Genomic DNA, 19,120 nt, shown 5'->3' with positions numbered 1-19,120 from the left:
AAAGATAAATGCAGTGAAATGACTACTAACTGTAGTATTTAGGCTTCAGTTTAACGTGGCACATATTATACATGCACCTAATTATACTTCCTTAACTTTTCTAGTCATTAGTTGTCTGCCAGCTTCTAAATACTACTTTTTCTGTTTATAATGTTTTAAGCAATATTTCATAAATTCATTTAATAAGAAATAGTTTCAGAAGATATTTATTGAATGTTTTTCTTGAATTTAGAGGCAGTGATTTTTTTTAACATCTTTATTGGAGTATAGTTGCTTTACAATGGTGTGTTAGTTTCTGCCGTATAACAAAGTGAATCAGCTATACGTATACATATATCAAGGCAGTGATTTTTAAATAGTGAAAAGAGCAGTCTTAAAACCAGTGGGAGAATCTGACCATTGGTGAGTTGCCAAACTTCTTTAAAGTCGCCATCTCCTTCTATAAAATGAGAGAGAGTAACACCTCCACGGGTAACACTGAAAGCACCAAATTAAATATGGAGACTGTTTAACAAGTGACACTCGCCAGTCAGAACAGTGGCCAGCTCTATAGAATTGTTTAGCCGTACTGGTGTGTATCACCTCGGCAAATATCATAGAAATTATATTAGATTAAAACTAGTACAATTGCTAACTATGCTATAACCTTATAACCGCAATTTGTGAGCAGTAGTCAAAAGGACCGTCACAGGAGGAAAGCAAGGAGAATGCCAGCTTTGTGTATCACATCACAGGACTCATGCGACCATCTGTCGTAAGCATGGCTTATGGTTGAAACTGATGTCATTTGAGAATTCAACGTTTTCTCTGTTTAGGGCAACCCTTTTTTTTTTTTAATGAGAGAGTAGGCAACATGATATAGTGGAAAGAAAATTAGGATCAGGTAACCTTGAGTAAAAAAAAATCTCATCTTTACCATTTCCTGGCTATATTCCCAGGGGCAATTCATCATCAAATTATGACTGCTACCTTGCAGGGAAAGTGTAAGGAATAAATACCCCTGGTACCTGGCGTATGGAAGACACTCGATAAATCACTGATGAATGATTTCATCTTTAAAGAATGTAGCATAACAACTAAGGAAGTATTAAAAAAAATAGCAGTATTATTATTAGGAGAGAAGTTAGTAAAGGTGATTAATTAACATATATAGACTGTCCTTCCCACATTTAAGAAATTCAAGTTTATAACCATACCCCAAACTTGTGTCATTTTTCACATGCTTTGGACAGTTTCTGTGTTTTGTTCATTTCTATTAATTTTTATAATTTTAATGTGGGAAGTTTGGCCTGTGTCTCCGTCTCCAAGTCAGGGACAGGAGCTTCTCCTGTATATTTATAATATAACTCCTCTTAATTTATGTATGTTGTAACATTGGTGTCCACTCTGTGTGGTCATTTTTCACTAGCGTGCCTCCTTCACTAGACCAAGAACTTTTAAGCACAAGGAGTGTGTCTTACAACATATAATCCTCAGGCTTAACCTCATGCTTGCCTGGGATCAGGCAAGTAATAACTGTCTGCGTTTCACTTCATTTAATATTTCCTGGTACATTATTGAGTCACTCTCCACAGTCTCTTTTTCATTTAGGCAAACAAAATTAGGTAGTCATACTCTGAATGGATGGAGGTTGGAAGATAGGAAGAAGTATTAGGTAGTCATACTCTGAATGGATGGAGGTTGGAAGATAGGAAGAAGTATTAGGTAGTCATACTCTGAATGGATGGAGGTTGGAAGATAGGAAGAAGTATTAGGTAGTCATACTCTGAATGGATGGAGGTTGGAAGATAGGAAGAAGTATTAGGTAGTCATACTCTGAATGGATGGAAGCTGGAAGATAGGAAGAAGTATTAGGTAGTCATCCTCTGAATGGATGGAGGTTGGAAGATAGGAAGAAGTATTAGGTAGTCATACTCTGAATGGATGGAGGTTGGAAGATAGGAAGAAGTATTAGGTAGTCATACTCTGAATGGATGGAGGTTGGAAGATAGGAAGAAGTATCTGGAATTTACTTTGTGTAGCAGTGTGCTGAATCGTTTATTCTGATTAACTATTATTTCCTTTAGTTCATTTTTTAAAATCTTGGTTTTATTTATACTTTCCTGCAACATAAATAAAATGCTGTAGAAATATTTATTTTAAAACATGTTAGAAAAATGTCTTCTGGGAAAAGTAAACACAGTTACCAAGGCCAAAGCTAAAGGCCATATGGATGTAAAAGTGTTTGTGAACTCTTCCAACTCACAGGAAGTTATAAAACTAGAAGATGTTCTCTGTACCCTTCATCCAGTTTCCCCGAGTGGGTAACCCTTATGTAACTATAGTATAATATAAAAAGCAGGAATTTTAACATTGACACAATATGTGTATATTTCACATCAGTTATAGCATGTGTATATTTGTGCGCCCATATCCACAATCAAATACACAACCATCTTCCTCATGCTGCCCTTTATACACACCCCTCACTCCCACGATTCTTAGTTCCTAGAAGCCACTGATCTGTTTTTCATTTCTATAATTTTGTCATTTTGAGAATATTGTATAGACTAAACGTACACTGTGTGAAATCCTGAGATTGACGTTTTTCACTGAGCATAATGCCCTATGTCTGCATGTTGATCGTTTGTTCCTTTTTATTGCTGAGTAGTATTCCATGATATGGCATATGGACCCCGTTTTGTTTAACCGTTTATCTGCTGAGGGACATTTGACTGCAGTGTTTAGTTATTGCTGCTATGAATAATAGTGTACACGCTTCTAGGTAGACATGACATTTCATTTCTCTGGGATAAATGCCCAGGAGGGCAGTTGCTCAGTCATATGGAAAATGTTTATTTAGTTTTAAGGAAAATGCCAAATTGCTTTTCAAAGTAGTGGTGACATTTTACATTCCCACCAGCAGTGTATGAGAAACCCAGTCTCTCTACATCCTCACCAGCATTTGAAATGGTCACTACTTTTTATTTTAGCAGTTCTCACCATAGTCTTAATTTGCATTTTCCTAAAGGCTAGCAATGATGAATAACATTTTACATGACTATTTTCTCTATATATATGTTCCCTTTGATGAAATGTCTTTTCCCGTTTTTTGCCTATTTTCGAATTGTATTTTGTGATTTGCTTTACTTAGAGTTTTATGAGTTATTATGTATTTTGTATATGAGGATTTGTTAGATGTGTTGTTTGCAAATATTTTCTTTCATTTTGTAATTTATCTTTCATCTTTTTAACAGGGTATCTTGCAGAAAAATTTTTAAAAACTTTACAAACCCTATTTATCAGCTCTTTCTCTTAAAAATTATAATTTTGGTGTCATGTCAAAAATTCTTCAGCACGTCACAGGTGCCAAAGGTTTTCTCCTATGCTATTTTCAAAATGTCTTATAAGCTTTCCATTTACAGTTAAATATATGACACATCTGAGTTCATTTTTCTTCTGTAAGTTGTGGGGCTTAGCTGACCTTCTCTGTTTTGCCTGTGGTTATCCAGTTACAACAGCATCATTTGTTGTAAAGACCATTCTTCTTCTATTGAATTATTTTAGCAGCTTCATTGAAAATTACTTGGTCCTACCTCTGTGGTGCTGTTTCTTGCATCTATCTCTTTGCCAGTATTATACATTCTTGGATAGAGTAGCTATATAATAATCCTTGAAATGGATGATTCTGTTCACTATACTGTTATTTTTCAGAATGCGTTAGCTGTTCTAGTTGCTTTGTATTTCCACAGACATTTTACAATTACCTTCTCTATATCTATGAATAATGTCACTGCCCCTTCGGTAGGGATGGCATAACCTATGTATCAATTTCAGGAGAACTGATGTCTTTACTATGTTGATTTCTTAAAGCAATGAAAACAGAATATTTTTCTATTTTTTGACCTTTTGATTTATTTCTTCAGTATTGTGTAGTTTTCATCATATAAATCCTATGCATGTTTTGTTAGATTGGCATTTAGGTAAATCATTTCTTCTTTTTTGGGGGGAATGTAAACGATATTTTGAAATTTTTATTTTTCAACTATTAATGCTACTATGTAGCAATATAATTAATGTTTATATATTTACATTGCATCCTGAATCCTGTATATATATATATATATATACACACACACACACACGTATATATATATATATATATATATATATATATGCACTTAGTTCTAGGTCTTTTGTTTCTATTTTCGATTTTTTAAATTCTTTGCATTTATTTACACAGATTATTAAGCCATGTGCAAATCAGGAGAGATATGTTCCTTTTTTCAGATCCGTATCACATTACGATCTTTTTCTTGCCTATTTTGCTGCCTACAAATTTAAATACCATATTGAATACCAGTGATGAGTGCAGACATTCTTCATTTCTTCCTTATTTTAGGGGAAAGTCATTTAGCTTTTCACCATTAAGTATGATGTTAAATTTAGCGGTCTAATAGAAACTTTTTTCTCAGGTTGAGTTAGGTCCCCTCTATCTCCATTTTTCTGAAAGTTTTTACCATGAATGGGTATCAATTAATACGACAATGTCAATTTTCTTGCTTAGCTTGTTAATGTAGTGGTTTATGTTCATTGATTTTCAAATACTGACCCTGTCTTACAGTTCAGGAATAAACCGTACTTAGTGATGTGGAATTTTTATATATACTGCTGAATTTTATTTCTCAAAATTTTAAGGATTTTTGCTTTTACATCTATGAGAGATTTGGTCTGTAGGTTCTTTTGTTGTTGTTTTTTGCTTATTTTATTTTGCTTTGTTTGGTACTGTCTTTGCCTGGTTTTGGTATTGGGACAAACTGTCTTTATAAAATGAGTTGAAAATATTCCTCCTCTTTTACTTTCTGGAAGATATTGTGTACTATTTTTGTTGATTCTTTCTTTTTTTTAACATCTTTATTGGCGTATAATTGCTTTACAATGATGTGTTAGTTTCTGCTTTATAACAAAGTGAATCAGCTATACATATACATATATCCCCGTATCACTTCCCTCTTGCGTCTCTCTCCCACCCTCCCTATCCCACCCCCCTAGGTGGTCACAAAGCACTGAGCTGATCTCCCTGTGCTATGTGGCTGCTTCCCACTAGCTATCTACTTCACATTTTGTAGTGTATATATGTCCATGCCACTCTCTCACTTCCTCCCAGCTTACCCTTCCCCCTCCCTGTGTCCTCAAGTCCATTCTCTAGTAGGTCTGCGTCTTTATTCCCATCTTGCCCCTAGGTTCTTCATGACCTTTTTTTTTTTTCTTAGATTCCATATACATGTGTTAGCATACAGTATTTGTTTTTCTCTTTCTGACTTACTTCACTCTGTATGACAGACTCTAGGTCCATCCACCTCACTACAAATAACTCAATTTCATTTCTTTTTATGGCTGAGTAATATTCTATTGTATATATGTGCCACATCTTCTTTATCCATTCCTCTGTTGATGGACACTTAGGTTGCTTCCAGGTCCTGGCTATTGTAAATAGAGCTGCAATGAACATTTTGGTACATGACTCTTTTTGAATTATGGTTTTCTCAAGGTATATGCCCAGTAGTGGGATTGCTGGGTCATATGGTAGTTCTATTTTTAGTTTCTTAAAGAACCTCCATACAGTTCTCCATAGTGGCTGTATCAATTTACATTCCCACCAACAGTGCAAGAGTGTTCCCTTTTCTCCACACCCTCTCCAGCATTTATTGTTTCTAGATTTTTTGATGATGGCAGTTCTGACCGGTGTGAGATATCTCTTTGTAGTTTTGATTTGCATTTCTCTAATGATTAATGATGTTGAGCATTCTTTCATGTGTTTTTTGGCAATCTGTATATCTTCTTTGGAGAAATGTCTAACTCAGAATGGATTAAAGACTTAAATGTAAGGCCAGACACTATCAAACTCTTAGAGGAAAACATAGGCAGACACTCTATGACATAAATCACAGCAAGATCCTTTTTGAACCACCTCCCACCTCCTAGAGAAATGGAAATAAAAACAAAAATAAACAAATGGGACCTAATGAAACTTAAAAGCTTTTGCACAGCAAAGGAAACCATAAACAAGACCAAAAGACAACCCTCAGAATGGGAGAAAATATTTGCGAATGAAGCAACTGACAAAGGATTAATCTCCAAAATTTACAAGCAGCTCATGCAGCTCAATATCAAAAAAACAAACAACCCAATCCAAAAATGGGCAGAAGACCTAAATAGACATTTCTCTAAAGAAGATATACAGATTGTTGATTCTTTCCTTAAGGTTTAGTAGAGCTCTCTAGTGGAACCATCTGGGCCAGGAGATTTCATTTTGGGGATTTTTAAAAATTAAGAATTTAACTTACTTAGTAAATAGCTATTCAAATTATCTATCCTTATCAGATGATTTGTGGTAATTTTTACTTTCCAAGGTCTTCATTAATTTTATCTAAGTTGTCAAATTTGTGTGTGTAGACTTTTCCATAGTATTTCCTTATTGTCACTTTGAAGTCTGCAGATTCTGTTATGACACCCCTGAGTCATTCCTGTTACTAGTCATTGATGCCTTCTCTCTCTTTTTCTGTCAGGCTTGCTAGAGACTATTCAAAGAACCAGGATTACTTTCTCATTTATTTTCTCCATTGAGTTCTGTGATCAGTTTAATGAATTCTGCTCTTATCTTTCTTATTTACTTTGGTTGCTTTGGATTTATATTGCTCTTCTGTTTCTGATTTCACACGGTGGGATTTTTAAATTGTTAACTTGAAACTTCCTTGTTTCTAACATAAACATTTAATTCAATAATTTCCTTCTTAGAACTGCATTCACTGCATTCCACAAATTTTGATATATTGTATTTCTGTTTTCATTCAATTCAATGTGTTTTTAATTTCCCTCAAGGCTTCGTCTTTGACAGGTGGATTTTCTTTTTAGAAGTGTGATGTCTATGTTCTAAGTATCTGGGGATTTTTGTTATATTTATAGAATTGATTACTAGTCTTATACAGTTAGTCAGAGAACATACTCCATATGACTTCACTTTTTTTTTCTTTTTCTTACAGTCCAAGATATGACCTTATGTCAAATACTACACTTGTATAAGACAAAATAGACTTTAAAACAAAAATTTTCCAAAGATAGAGAAGGGCATTACATAGTGAAAAAAGGGTCGATTCAACAAAAAGTTACAATGATTGTAAATATATATGCATCCAACATCAGAGCACCTAATATATAAAAATATTGGCAGATCTGAAGGGAAAAATTGACAGAAACACAACAATAGTAGGAGACTTCAATATCCCACTTTCAGTAAATCTAAGAGTTGTAGTTTTTTAAAAGAAAAACAAAATTTAAAAACTCTTAGATAAAGAAAAAAGAGATATACTCAAATAAATAAATTCAGTAATGAAAGAGGAGACACTACAATGGATAACACAGAAATAAAAAAGGATACACCAACAAATTGGATAACCAGGAAGAAACTGATAAATTCCTAGAGACATAAAAACTAAATACTGAATCAAGAAGAAGTAGAAAGTCTGAACAGAATAATAACAAACAAGGATTACAAATAGTAAGCAAAACTTTCCAAAAAGAAAAGCCCAGGACCAAAAGGCTGCATAGGTCAACTCTAAAAAACATTCAAATAAGAGTTAATACCAAACTTTCTTAAACCCTTCTAAAATATATAAAACACTCCTAAAATGAAGTTATGAAGCCATCATCACCCTGATTCCAAATCCAGACAAGGACAGCATTAGAAAAGAAAACTACAGGCCAATATCCCTGATTAACACTGATAGAAAAATCCTTGATGAAATATTAACAAGTCAAGTTTGAAAGCATATTAAAAGAATTATGTAACATATCCAACTGGAATTTATGCCCAGGAAATAAGTATGGTTCAACATATAAAAATCAATCAATGTGATACACCACATTAACAGAATAAAAGATTAAAAAATATATTTCAATAAATGCAGAAAAGCATTTGATAAAATTCAATATCCTTTCGTGATAAGAAGTCTCAACAAAATAGGTACAGAAGAAACATCCCTCAACACAATAAGGCTATATTTGAAAAACCCACAACTAACATCATAATCAATAGGAAAAACTGAAACTCTTTCTTCTAAGATCTGGAACAAGGCAAGGATGCCCACTCATGTCACTACTATTCAACATAGTATTGAAAGTGCTAGCCAGAGCAATTCGGCAAGAAAAGGAAATAAAAGGCATCCAAATTGGAAAGAAAGAAGTAAAATTATTTCTGTTTGCAGATGACATTATCATATATATATATTAAAAAAAACCTAAAGACACCATAAAAATTGTTATAACTAATAAACAAATTTTACAAAGTCATAGGATACAAAATTGACATATAAAAGTCAGTGGCATCACTATGCACTAACAAGGAACTATCTGAAAGGGAAGTTAAGAAAACGATCCCATGCACAATAGCAACAAAAAAGAATAAATTACTTAGGAATTAACTTGAAAAGGTGAAAGACTTGTACAATGAAGTTTATAAAACATTGATGAAGGAAATTTTAAAAGACACACAAAAATGGAAAGACAGCCCATGTTCATGAAATGGAAGAATTAATATTGCTAAAATATCCACATTACCCAAGGTGATCTATAGATTCAGTGAAATACCTATCATAATGATAATTTTTCCAGAAATAGAAAATATCCTAAATTCATATGGAATTGCAAAAGACCCCAAATAGCTAAAGCAATCTTGAGCGAGAAGAACAAAGCTGGAGGCATCACACTTCCTAACTTAAAATTGTATTACAAAGCTATAGTAATCAAAACAGTATGGTACAGGTATAAATATAGACATATAGACCAATGGAACAGAATAGAGATTCCAGAAATAAATCCACACATTTATGGTCAACTGATCGTTGACAAAGGTTCCAAGAACACACAATGAGAGGACAGTCTCTAAAAAATGATGCTGGAAAAACTGGGCAGCTACATGCAAAAGAAGGAAATTGGACCACTATCTCACACCATACATAAAAATCAACTTAAAATCGATTAAAGACTTAAATATAATACCTGATACCATAAAACTCCTAGGAGAAAACATAGGGAAAAAACTTCTTGACATTGGTCTTGCCAATAATATTTTGGATATGACTCCAAAAGAATAAGCAACAAAAGCCAAAGTGGGCAAGTGGTACTATATTAAATTAAAAAGCTTTGCACAGCAAAGAAAATAATTTTTTTAAAAAATAAAAAGGCACTCTACAGAATGGGAAAAATTATTTGCAAGCCATATACCCAATAATGAGTTAATTTCGAAAATATATAAGGAACTCATACATCTGAATACCAAAATTACAAATAACTCAGTTAAAAACGAGCAAAGGGTCTAAGAGACACTTCTCAAAAAAAGAAACTTAAATAACTAACAAATATACGAGAAGTTGCTCAATGTTTCTAGTTCTCAGGGAAATGCAAATCAAAACCACAATGAGATATCACCTTACACCAATTAGGGCGACTATTATCAAAAGGACAAAGGATAACAATGTTGGCAAGGATGTGAAGAAGGGAACCCTGTGTACTGCTGGCGGGAATGTAAATTGGTACAACTCTTATGGAAAACAGTATGAATATTCCTCAAAATAATTAAATAGGATTGCCACATTATCCAGCAATTCTACTTCTGGGTATATTTCCAAATAAAATGAAATCTGTATCTTGAAAATATATCTGCACCCCCATGTTCATTACAGCACTATTCACAATAGTCAAGACATGGCAAAAACCCTAAATGTCCTTTAATAGATGAATGGATAAAGAAAATAGATCAGGTAGATGGATAGATACATAGATACATAGGGATAGAGGTATATTATTCAACCTTACAGAAAGAGGACATCTTGTTATTTGTGACATGGGTGGAGCTGGAGTATATTGTGCTAAGCAAAATAAGCAAGACACAGAAAGAGAAATACAGCGTGATCTCACTTACGTGTAGCATCTGAAATAGTCACGTTCAGAAGCAGAGAGTAGAATGGTGGTTGCCAGGGGCTCAGGGGGAGCGGGAGGGAAATGGAGTGATGTTCGTCCAAGGGAACAAAGCTTCAGTTAGATAAGATTAATAGAGAGCTAACGTATAATGTGATGATTGTACGTAACAATATTGAATACTTGAAACTTGCAGCGAGGATAGATGGTAAATAAACCACCCCCAACACACACTATAGTAGTTATAGAGGTGATGGTATGTAAATTAGCCTGACTGTGGTACACTTTTTACAATGTATACATATATCAGAACATCAAGTCATGCACCTTAAATACATACAGTGGTATATGTCTAAAATATCAAAATAAAGCTTTACAAAAGAAAACTTGAGCCAATGTTTTAAATATGGACACTGTTGCAGCGTTTCTTTTCTTTTAAAAATGATTTTAGAGTGATTTAGCAAATGGACTCAGATCTTGCTATATGTGATAAGTAAACAACTTTAAATAAAACACGCTCTAATAGTACATTAATACATTCCCGGTTACAAGGCAAATACATTACAACCAGAGTTTATTTAACAAGAGATATTGTTTGTTTGGGGAATATGAGTGTTCGAGTTGCCATATGTATTACAAGATTAAAAGTTCTAAGTAGCGTTTAAATTTTTGGTTGTGAAAAGTCTCAGAAATACTGAAAAAAGACAGGAGTTGGGGGAACATACTTTTTTGTTTTTGTTGTTGCGTTTGTTGTTTTATGGCTATAGAAGGACAATGTTATAATACAAAAGCCTGTTACATTTTTTTTCTCTGAAAGTAGAAATTCATAAATTCTCACTTCGTTACTCAGAAAGCTTAGTAAATTTCCCATCTGTTTTCCAAAGCCTCATTAAACTTCCCAGAACTTTCCTAGTAGAACAGGGGAATGGTTCCCAATTGAAATCATAAGTAATATTGTAGTTATTTGACAATTTATTAAAAAGCTCATTTTACTGTATTGGGTACTTTTTAAAAAGTGCTTAATTGATGTTGTGAGTATAGGTACTAGTACATCAAGGATTACTACCATATACTCATAGTTGTGTCCATAGCTAAATTTTCCAGGTAAAAAATACAGTTTTTGTTTGTTAGTTTTAACATTTATTATCTTTAGGTATATCCATTTTAAAATTGTAATTTGATAATATGGCTAGACAATCCCCTGACTTCAAAACAGGCTGCCTTCTAAAAGCATTGTTGTCGCTGTATTCATTGAAATTCATGACCACTCCCCCCATGAAAACACTGTTATAATACTTCCTAAACTAGTGTGTACAGCACATTAATCCTAAATTACTGGATTTGAGGCCTGGCAGCCAAGGCAGTGCTTTTTGTACAATAAGAGAAAGAAAAAGAAAATTGCTTTTTTATTTAGTGGAACCATGCAGAGTTTGGAAACATTTCTAAATAGACTTCTTCCCCAAAACCCTTTCCTGCCCCCAATCTCCATGGCCTCAGAGACTTCAAGCTGCCATAAGAGACCTTCTCGCACAATATAAGGTTTAGTAAGACTTAAATCAGAAATTGAGGATTGAGTTCCAGTAAGGCTACTTTCCAGCTATTCTCTATAAATCTTCATTTTCTCATTATAAATTGTGGATAAGTGTCTGCCTAAAAGGGTTGCCCTTGGGACAGTATGTTCCCTGGTTTGAAGGTTAAAACTGAATCTATAACACTGTGAATGGAACATTTTGTATGCTCAGTAAGCAACTGTCAAAGATCCCACTGAAGAATTCATGATGTGCTGAAATTTGCCTTTTGGAAGAAAATAACCAGTCATCTAAGCAAATTCCTATTTGGCAATTGAGGTCTCATAAATTAGGACGTTTAATATTTACAAAACTGGGCAGGTATTGAGGATGGAGGATCTCCCTCTGCATAAAAGATGAAGGATCAGCTTCCTACTTATCCTGCTTTTCACAATTTCTGACTCTTTTTGGCATCTGGAACCAAAGGTTTTCTAAAGCGCCAAGACCTTTTTGCTTTCACTGCAAACTCTCCAGAACCCCAGCTGTTTAGATTATGGGGAAGAAGAATGAGGACAGGGCACGCTCCTCTTTGGTAATGCAGGTCCTTCATCAGTCCTGTTTGGTGAAGCCTCATAGTATAGAAGAAACTGGAGCAGCTGGAAATAAATCGGGGAAATTAGTAATTGTGTGTGTATGTCTGTGTGTGTGTCTGTGTGTGTCTGTGTGAGTTATATACCACTTATTTCATCTAAAATTTTATTTCAAACAATTGGATTAGGAAAAGTAATATGTGATAAAGGAGAACTCTGGACAGGATATTCCTCTACCTTTAAAAGAGCTCCTAAACTCCTGGGAATCATGAGGGTTCTGAATCATGTTTATTTCTCACTGAGAAGGTTTTTTCTCCTTATACATAATTTATTTTTCAAGCCTCTTATATTCTCCATAAGGATATTGACTTTTATTTACCCATGTGTGTTAAGAATCCAAATTATTCTCTAACTTGGTAAAAACTAGAAAACTTAAACTGGCATTTTTTAGGTAAAACAAATATATTAACTACCTCCAAAACAAGTAGCTGTTAAAGGGAACATGTCCATGGTATGATGCATTTTTCTTCCTTTTTGCCAAAGTCACCATTTATCTATAGAAGAAATGTAATTGTATTTTTATTTAATATAAGTAAAAACAGTTTGAAAATCAGAATTTTAAGAATAAAGATACACTTGAAAGCATTTTCCAAGGAGGTAAAGTAACTCAAAATAATCAGGTCTGGTGTTATCATCTCATAATAAAAAAAAAAGGAAAATTACAAAAGTCATGAAAGCATTTGAAAATGGAAAAAAATAAACTGAATTTTGACCTGAAAAATTAACTATTTGATTATGAAAACAGTAATTATTGGATCTATCTGGAAGCTCCCTGGGGAAGCCCATATTTACAGTGCTTGTCATTACTTGACGTGACTCAGAACTTGTTCATTGGGAAAACCCATCCCAAGGTATGTACTGAAAACAGTTAGCAGCAATTTCTGTAAGACTACAGCAAACTGCGCTGGTGATTCCGGCTGTAACAGGTGTGAGGTGCTGTGTCACGGTGGGCTTGACTTTCATCTCTCTGATGATGACTGATGCGAATCATCTTTCCATGTACATGCTGGCCATCTATCTACATGTCTTCTCTGAAAAAATGTCTATTCATATCTTCTGCTCATTCTTTAATCAGACTGTTTGTTTTTTTTGCTGTTGAGTTATATGAATTCTTTATACGTTTTGGATAGTAAGCCCTTATCAGATATATGATTTGAAAATCCTCCTTTCAGATGCTCAACCAAAGATCTTGGAATCATCCTTGACTCAATTTTACTGTCAATCCCACACATTTTTTAACTGGAAACTTTACAACTTCCCTTCTTTCAATCTTATTCCCAGAGAGTTTATTATCAACAGTGTGTCCAGAGTTATCATTTTAATACTCAATACCAATTCTTGCCACTCTGTGCTGAAAAGTCTCCAGTGGTTTCCATGGCAGTCAGAGTAAAGCTCATAAAGGGCTCGTCTGCACTACATTTTCTGGCCTGAGTTATATCTTTGACCTCATTTCCTATTAATTACTCCATAATTCACTCCATCCCAGCACTGATGGTCCCTGGCTTTCCTCAAGCTCTCCTAGAATGTCTCTATCTCAGGGCCTTTGAAGTTGACTTCTGCCGGGAATGTTTCTCTCACAAACATCCAGGTGGTTTACTCCTTTGTCCCGTTAGGTTTCACCTCCAGGACAATATGGATTTCCCTGTCCTGCATGCCCTCCCACGCTCTGCTCTCTTCCATGCCTTATTTTCTGGAGTATACTTATTATTCAGAAATATTATATTTAACTTGTTTATGCCCTTATATGTTGTCTCCTGCCACAAGAATGTAACTCCCATTAGACCATTTTTTCTGTCTGTTCTGCTCACTACTTTATCTTTTCACCAAAAAAAAGACTAGATGCATAGTAAACACTCAATAAATATTCACTGAATTAATGAATGATTAAATTTTGAGGAGAATTATGTTTAGTGAGATTCCTGGGGTTCAGAAGAGCTTTATTACAAGGAGATGGTAAATAGCTTGGTGGCGTCACCTGTGGATGCTCCGTAGATAGGTAAATTCTGTAGGTCAGAATTTACATTAGAAATGAGGGAAAGAGTGTTACTAGTGTATACAGAAATGCAAATCGAAGCCTTAGGAGTGGATGTGATGACCAAAGGTGACTACTGAGCCCGAGGGAAGATGAGTTGACTCTGGAATCAAGGACCAAACTTGAACACATCTCTGCCTCTTGTTTTATCTTCTAATTACCTATCATTTCCTGCCTACCCACATCCAAAAAAAGGCGTAAAAATTTGAAAGTGCCAGTCTGCATCAAATAATTGACACATACTTGACAAGGTATGAATCACTGAAAATATTAATCATCCCCCAAATATCTATATATTTAGACTATTTGTTTTTTTGACAACCAAGATATAACCTCCAATCTAATAAAGTATGGCAAAATTATTTTTGAGAAAAAGTTGTCATATTTTTGCCTAGTTGCAACGCTCAACAGTATTCTCCCCTTCACCAAGTGTAAATTGTATGTTTTTTATTGTTTTGTTTTTTAATAATATACAAGCATATCTCATGCTTTCCAGAACTTTCCCATCCTTTTTACAGCTGGTGGATTTTTAGGGGCTGACGCTGAACGTATTCAAAGTCTGCACCTGAAATAAACCGGCTGCATAAAGAACGAAGGGGTGAATTTGGGGTTGAATTAAGGCCAGAGGAAACCTGCTAGGTGACCAATTAACACATCGCGGTGACACGAAGCAGATTGCTAAAAATACGGCTCCTGAAATCATAATGACTGAGTAAAATCATTTTGAGTTGCAATCATTTTAGGAATTTAAAATAGTTAAACCAGATCTTTGCTGTTTTAACTTTTGCCATAGGAAACTGACTAAGATATTCTGAAGTTTTGGAGGGAATCACTCTGACAGCATAGCTACATTGTACCGAACTATGAATCTATATTGTGGCCTATTGTCCTCCTATTACATATCTGAGAAAGTACTAATGAAGTGAACTATTTTATTTAAATAGTTCCTTGGTACGTGACAGATATTACAACATGTCCTAAGTGAATGAATACTTTATATTATTTTCCATTGCCACATACCATGAATTGAAAACACCATCAGCAATGTGCCTATTACTTGCAATTCTGCATCCTTTATTACTATGTATTGATATAGCGTCAGTTTTGTCAGCAATTCCACATGGCTTCTTACGCTCTAGTTATCCTCTCTGTGACAAGTTTATCAAATAGACCTCATCAAGCACATATTTTTATTCTTCTTCTCTCAATCCTTTTGGAATTAGATCATTTTTATGGGACTATTGATGGTTTTTCATAAAAATACTTGTGACGTCAGCTTTCGAAACCTATCCTGAGCACCAACTCATGATTTTACAGCTAATCTGATATCACTTGTGGTTTGAAGTAACTTCTTTCTATTTTCATTTCAATATATATATCATTTGGTGCTACTGGTTGGTGCTACATTTCCTTAAGTACCCAAATGGGAAATATATTTCCAAAACTCCAAACAGTTAGTGGGCCCTGGCTAACATTTTTTTAACAACCAAGTATGTTAATCAGAATTAATTAAATTTAAAATGAATGCATTCATTATATTTTGGAAGTGAACCATTTGGCTTCTAGTGCCTTAAACATTCATATCCCCTTGCTCTCAGTATTTCATATTCATTGTCCTATGACAAACAGCAACTTATTCTAGATAGTAGTGAAGAATACTTAATTATTCCAATCCAAATTTTTCATTTGAATTGTGTGTAAAGAGATAAAAATACTTTTAAAGCTGCTGTTTCTCTTTACTTACACTATGTCAAAAGTAGAATTTTAATCTGGCCAAATATATGCAGCATTTATCAATATTGAAAAGACGCTCATGGGTGATAAGAATGCTTAGTTCTTCTGACTCTCGGGCCACCGTATTTTGAAGTAAATTGGCAATGCATTTGAAAGTAACGTATTGAACAATAATGCCTACAGTTTCCATAAGTTAGATGTCATTGATTCTAGTTAAGTTTATTGCACTTGAAAGAAAAGCTCTGGCTGTTATCTAGTGGTGTAGTTATTCTCCATTTATTTTCAGGACGCTGGTTTCTATTTCACATGACCACCTCTCTCTCCCTTTCAGGAGCTGGAATTTTCGAACCTCTTTGCTGTTCTTCACTGCATTCACTCGTTCTTTGCAGCCAAGGTGGCTTGTTTGGACCCTCTCTTTTTAGGCAATCAGGCTACTGCCTCTGCTGCTCCCAGCTCCGGCATGATGAGCAAAGCCAAGTACATGGCTTGAGGGCCTGAGCTTGGCATCCCTCTTACCTGGACTTATAAAAACAATCATACTCGTCGCTATAGACCCTGGAGAAGCAATCACATGATAGTAACAGTGAAGCCGAGTTGAAATTTCAGCAGAAAAGAAGGTCATACGTATCTCAGAATCACTTCTCTCTTGAAGGCCTCTGGGAATCATCCTGAGTGAACAGGATAGCTTGCTCTCTATCGGTGGGTCGGTGCCAGTATGTTGCTTTCATCAGAAGAGAAGACGAAAGAATGAATGACTCGAGTATGTAAATAATATAAAAAATTGTAAGCTACCTATAAATAAAAATATCCATTAAATGGTCATTTCAGCATTTTAGATTATTTGGTATGACAGATACATGATGGGCCTGGTCAGGAACGAATGCCCCACCATTGCATCAGGAACAACAGAAAGGAGACAGTTGCACAGAGACCAGCAGGCAAAAACCCTCGTCAAAGAAGAAAGCACTTTAACTCACTGGTGTGGACTTCTCCTTGTACCTTCATCCCATGATTTGACACTGGCACTCCAATTTTGTTTATCTTATTGTAGAATATTGCTGAGAATTGCAAAAGGATCATTACATTTTACCCACGGTAGACACAATGTGAAACAGACTATTTCTTCCTTGGGTCACTGACACTGAGTGTTTTATTTGCAGCCAGTGTCGTTCAAAGATGCCAAAATGTGTCACTTTAATGATGAATGAAGGGAACATCCATGAACCTCTTGTTCTTTCCTTCATTTAAGGAGATTTATATTTTACCTGGGGTTTATTATTAAATTAAAATTTCATGAATTTTCAGTGACCCCCAAAAACTTGTAGAGAAAATAATATCAACCCATGCGGTGTAAGAAACAATTCTGTGTAATCCTGACCCTACCTGTTAATGCTGAACCACAATGTCCCTAGGAAGCATTCTCAAAGCTATGACTTACGTTGGGTGAATGACATCTTTCCATTTTAGTTAGAGTTTATGAGAGAATAAGGTGAGATATGAAAATAAAATTTTAAATTTCTGACTTGTCATGAAAAGTGATTATGTAATGCCAAACTGTTTGAGTTATTTTAGGCGTCTTGTCTTAGGAATGTAAGTGTGAAGAGATTGGGAATTTGAAAGCCTTGAAGTTGTGTGCACACAACTCGGATCCCAGGTGTTACATAACTATTTGAATAACATTTTCTTTCCTTCAGATCAGCTGTACTGAAATATACTTTTAAACAACCACCTTCCCATTAAGAAAAAAATTGCTTTTTTTAATACACATGTTCCCAACTAAATCAAACATTGGATCCTTCCTTGTGAAAATGACCAATTATCTAATAAGGTGGATTGATTTTTTTTTTAATAAGAAAGAAAAAAGTCACTCAAGAAGGAAACAACATTATTTGTAAAAAGGACACATGAAAATTATAATTAAAAAATAAACATCAAACTATTTCCACAATCATTATAAATTATTAATTCACTTTTCATCTGATTAACTCTTAAGTGCATTAAATTGAAAAGGAAAAGTGAAGGTTCACAGTTGTACCTGGCAAGTGTTAAGTTCTATCCAGGATGACTTTTAAAAAGAACTGGGGCAGGACTTCCCTGGTGCAATGGTTAAGAATCCGCCTGCCAACGTAGGGGACACAGGTTAGAGCCCTGGTCCAGGAAGATCCCACATGCTGTGGAGCAACTAAGCCCGTGAGCCACAACTACTGAGCCTGCGAGCCACAACTACTGAGCCCACACGCCACAACTACTGAAACCCATAAGCCTAGAGCCCGTGCTCCGCAGCAAGAGAGGCCACCGCAATGAGAAGCCCATGCACCGCAACGAAGAGTAGCCCCCGCTTGCCACAACTAGAGAAAGCCCTTGCGCAGCAAAGAAGACCCAACACAGCCAAAAAATAAAAAAAATAAAAAGAACTGGGGCAAACTGGACAATATACAGTTTAATATAATTTATACTGAACATCAAACTAAATACATTTCCATAATTGGGATAACACTATGGAATTATTGCTCACTGTGTTTTGATCAAACAGAGCAGTCCGTTTATTGGCTTGGCCAAAAAGTTCGTTCGGACTTGTCCGTAAGATCTTTTTGGCCAACCCAGTAAAATCAGAAGCCCACCAAAAAGAGGCTTCAGGAGGCCACCAGCTCAGGGGGTGGAGTGGAGGGAGGGGGCAGCTGCCTTAGGATCCGCAGCCGCTGTGGCCAGCTCATCACAGACCCTCTGTTACCAGCTCGAGTTTCGTGTCAGCCCGCCCCGCGTTAGGGTGACGTCTGTGTGTCCGTGGTGTGAGAATCAGTGGATCTTCAGGCAATATGAAATGGGCTGCTTAGCCTAAAGAAATAAAAAGGGTTTTAAAACTTTCTACAAGTGTAATGTAATCATTAAAAAAACAATGTCAGGTTTTGTAAAACTCCATTTAAAAAATACAAAAAGGTGATTTAATTAAATATCCTTTTTGTGTGTCATAAAAATCTTCTAGGCTGTACTTATGTGTATAATAAAGGAAAAGGTGCACAATGAGATATGTGTGGGTATATATCTCCTTGTACAACACACACACACACACACACACACACACACTCGTATATATATAATAAAATGCTAATCCCATATTATATAGAAGAATATATTTCAAATAAATATATTAATATACTTTAAATTTACACTGTAAATTGTAGCCTGAATTAAAATTTATGATAATACCATATTGTGTTTATTTTTGATACTCTTGAAAAAAA

General features: G+C 35.0%; 1 protein-coding gene across 1 annotated transcript in view; it reads left to right on the top strand.

Annotated features, from left to right (window-relative positions):
* Window positions 1–16,694, top strand: part of SNTG1 (syntrophin gamma 1) — a 460,796-nt gene extending 444,102 nt beyond the window's left edge. Inside the window, exon 20 of the mRNA XM_089899181.1 lies at window positions 16,210–16,694. Within this exon, the coding sequence (XP_089755307.1) occupies window positions 16,210–16,368 (159 nt within the window). The 3' untranslated portion in view covers window positions 16,369–16,694. The remainder of the gene's footprint in view (window positions 1–16,209) is intronic.
* Window positions 16,695–19,120: the final 2,426 nt, after the last annotated feature.

Source organism: Delphinapterus leucas, chromosome 17 (genome assembly GCF_059928025.1).
Source record: "Delphinapterus leucas isolate spDelLeu-1000000601 "Yukka" chromosome 17, BTC_Dleu_Yukka2, whole genome shotgun sequence".
Lineage (NCBI taxonomy): Eukaryota > Metazoa > Chordata > Mammalia > Artiodactyla > Monodontidae > Delphinapterus > Delphinapterus leucas.
The sequence above is the reverse complement of the archived record's forward strand: the minus strand, read 5'-3'. Positions and strand labels throughout refer to the sequence as shown.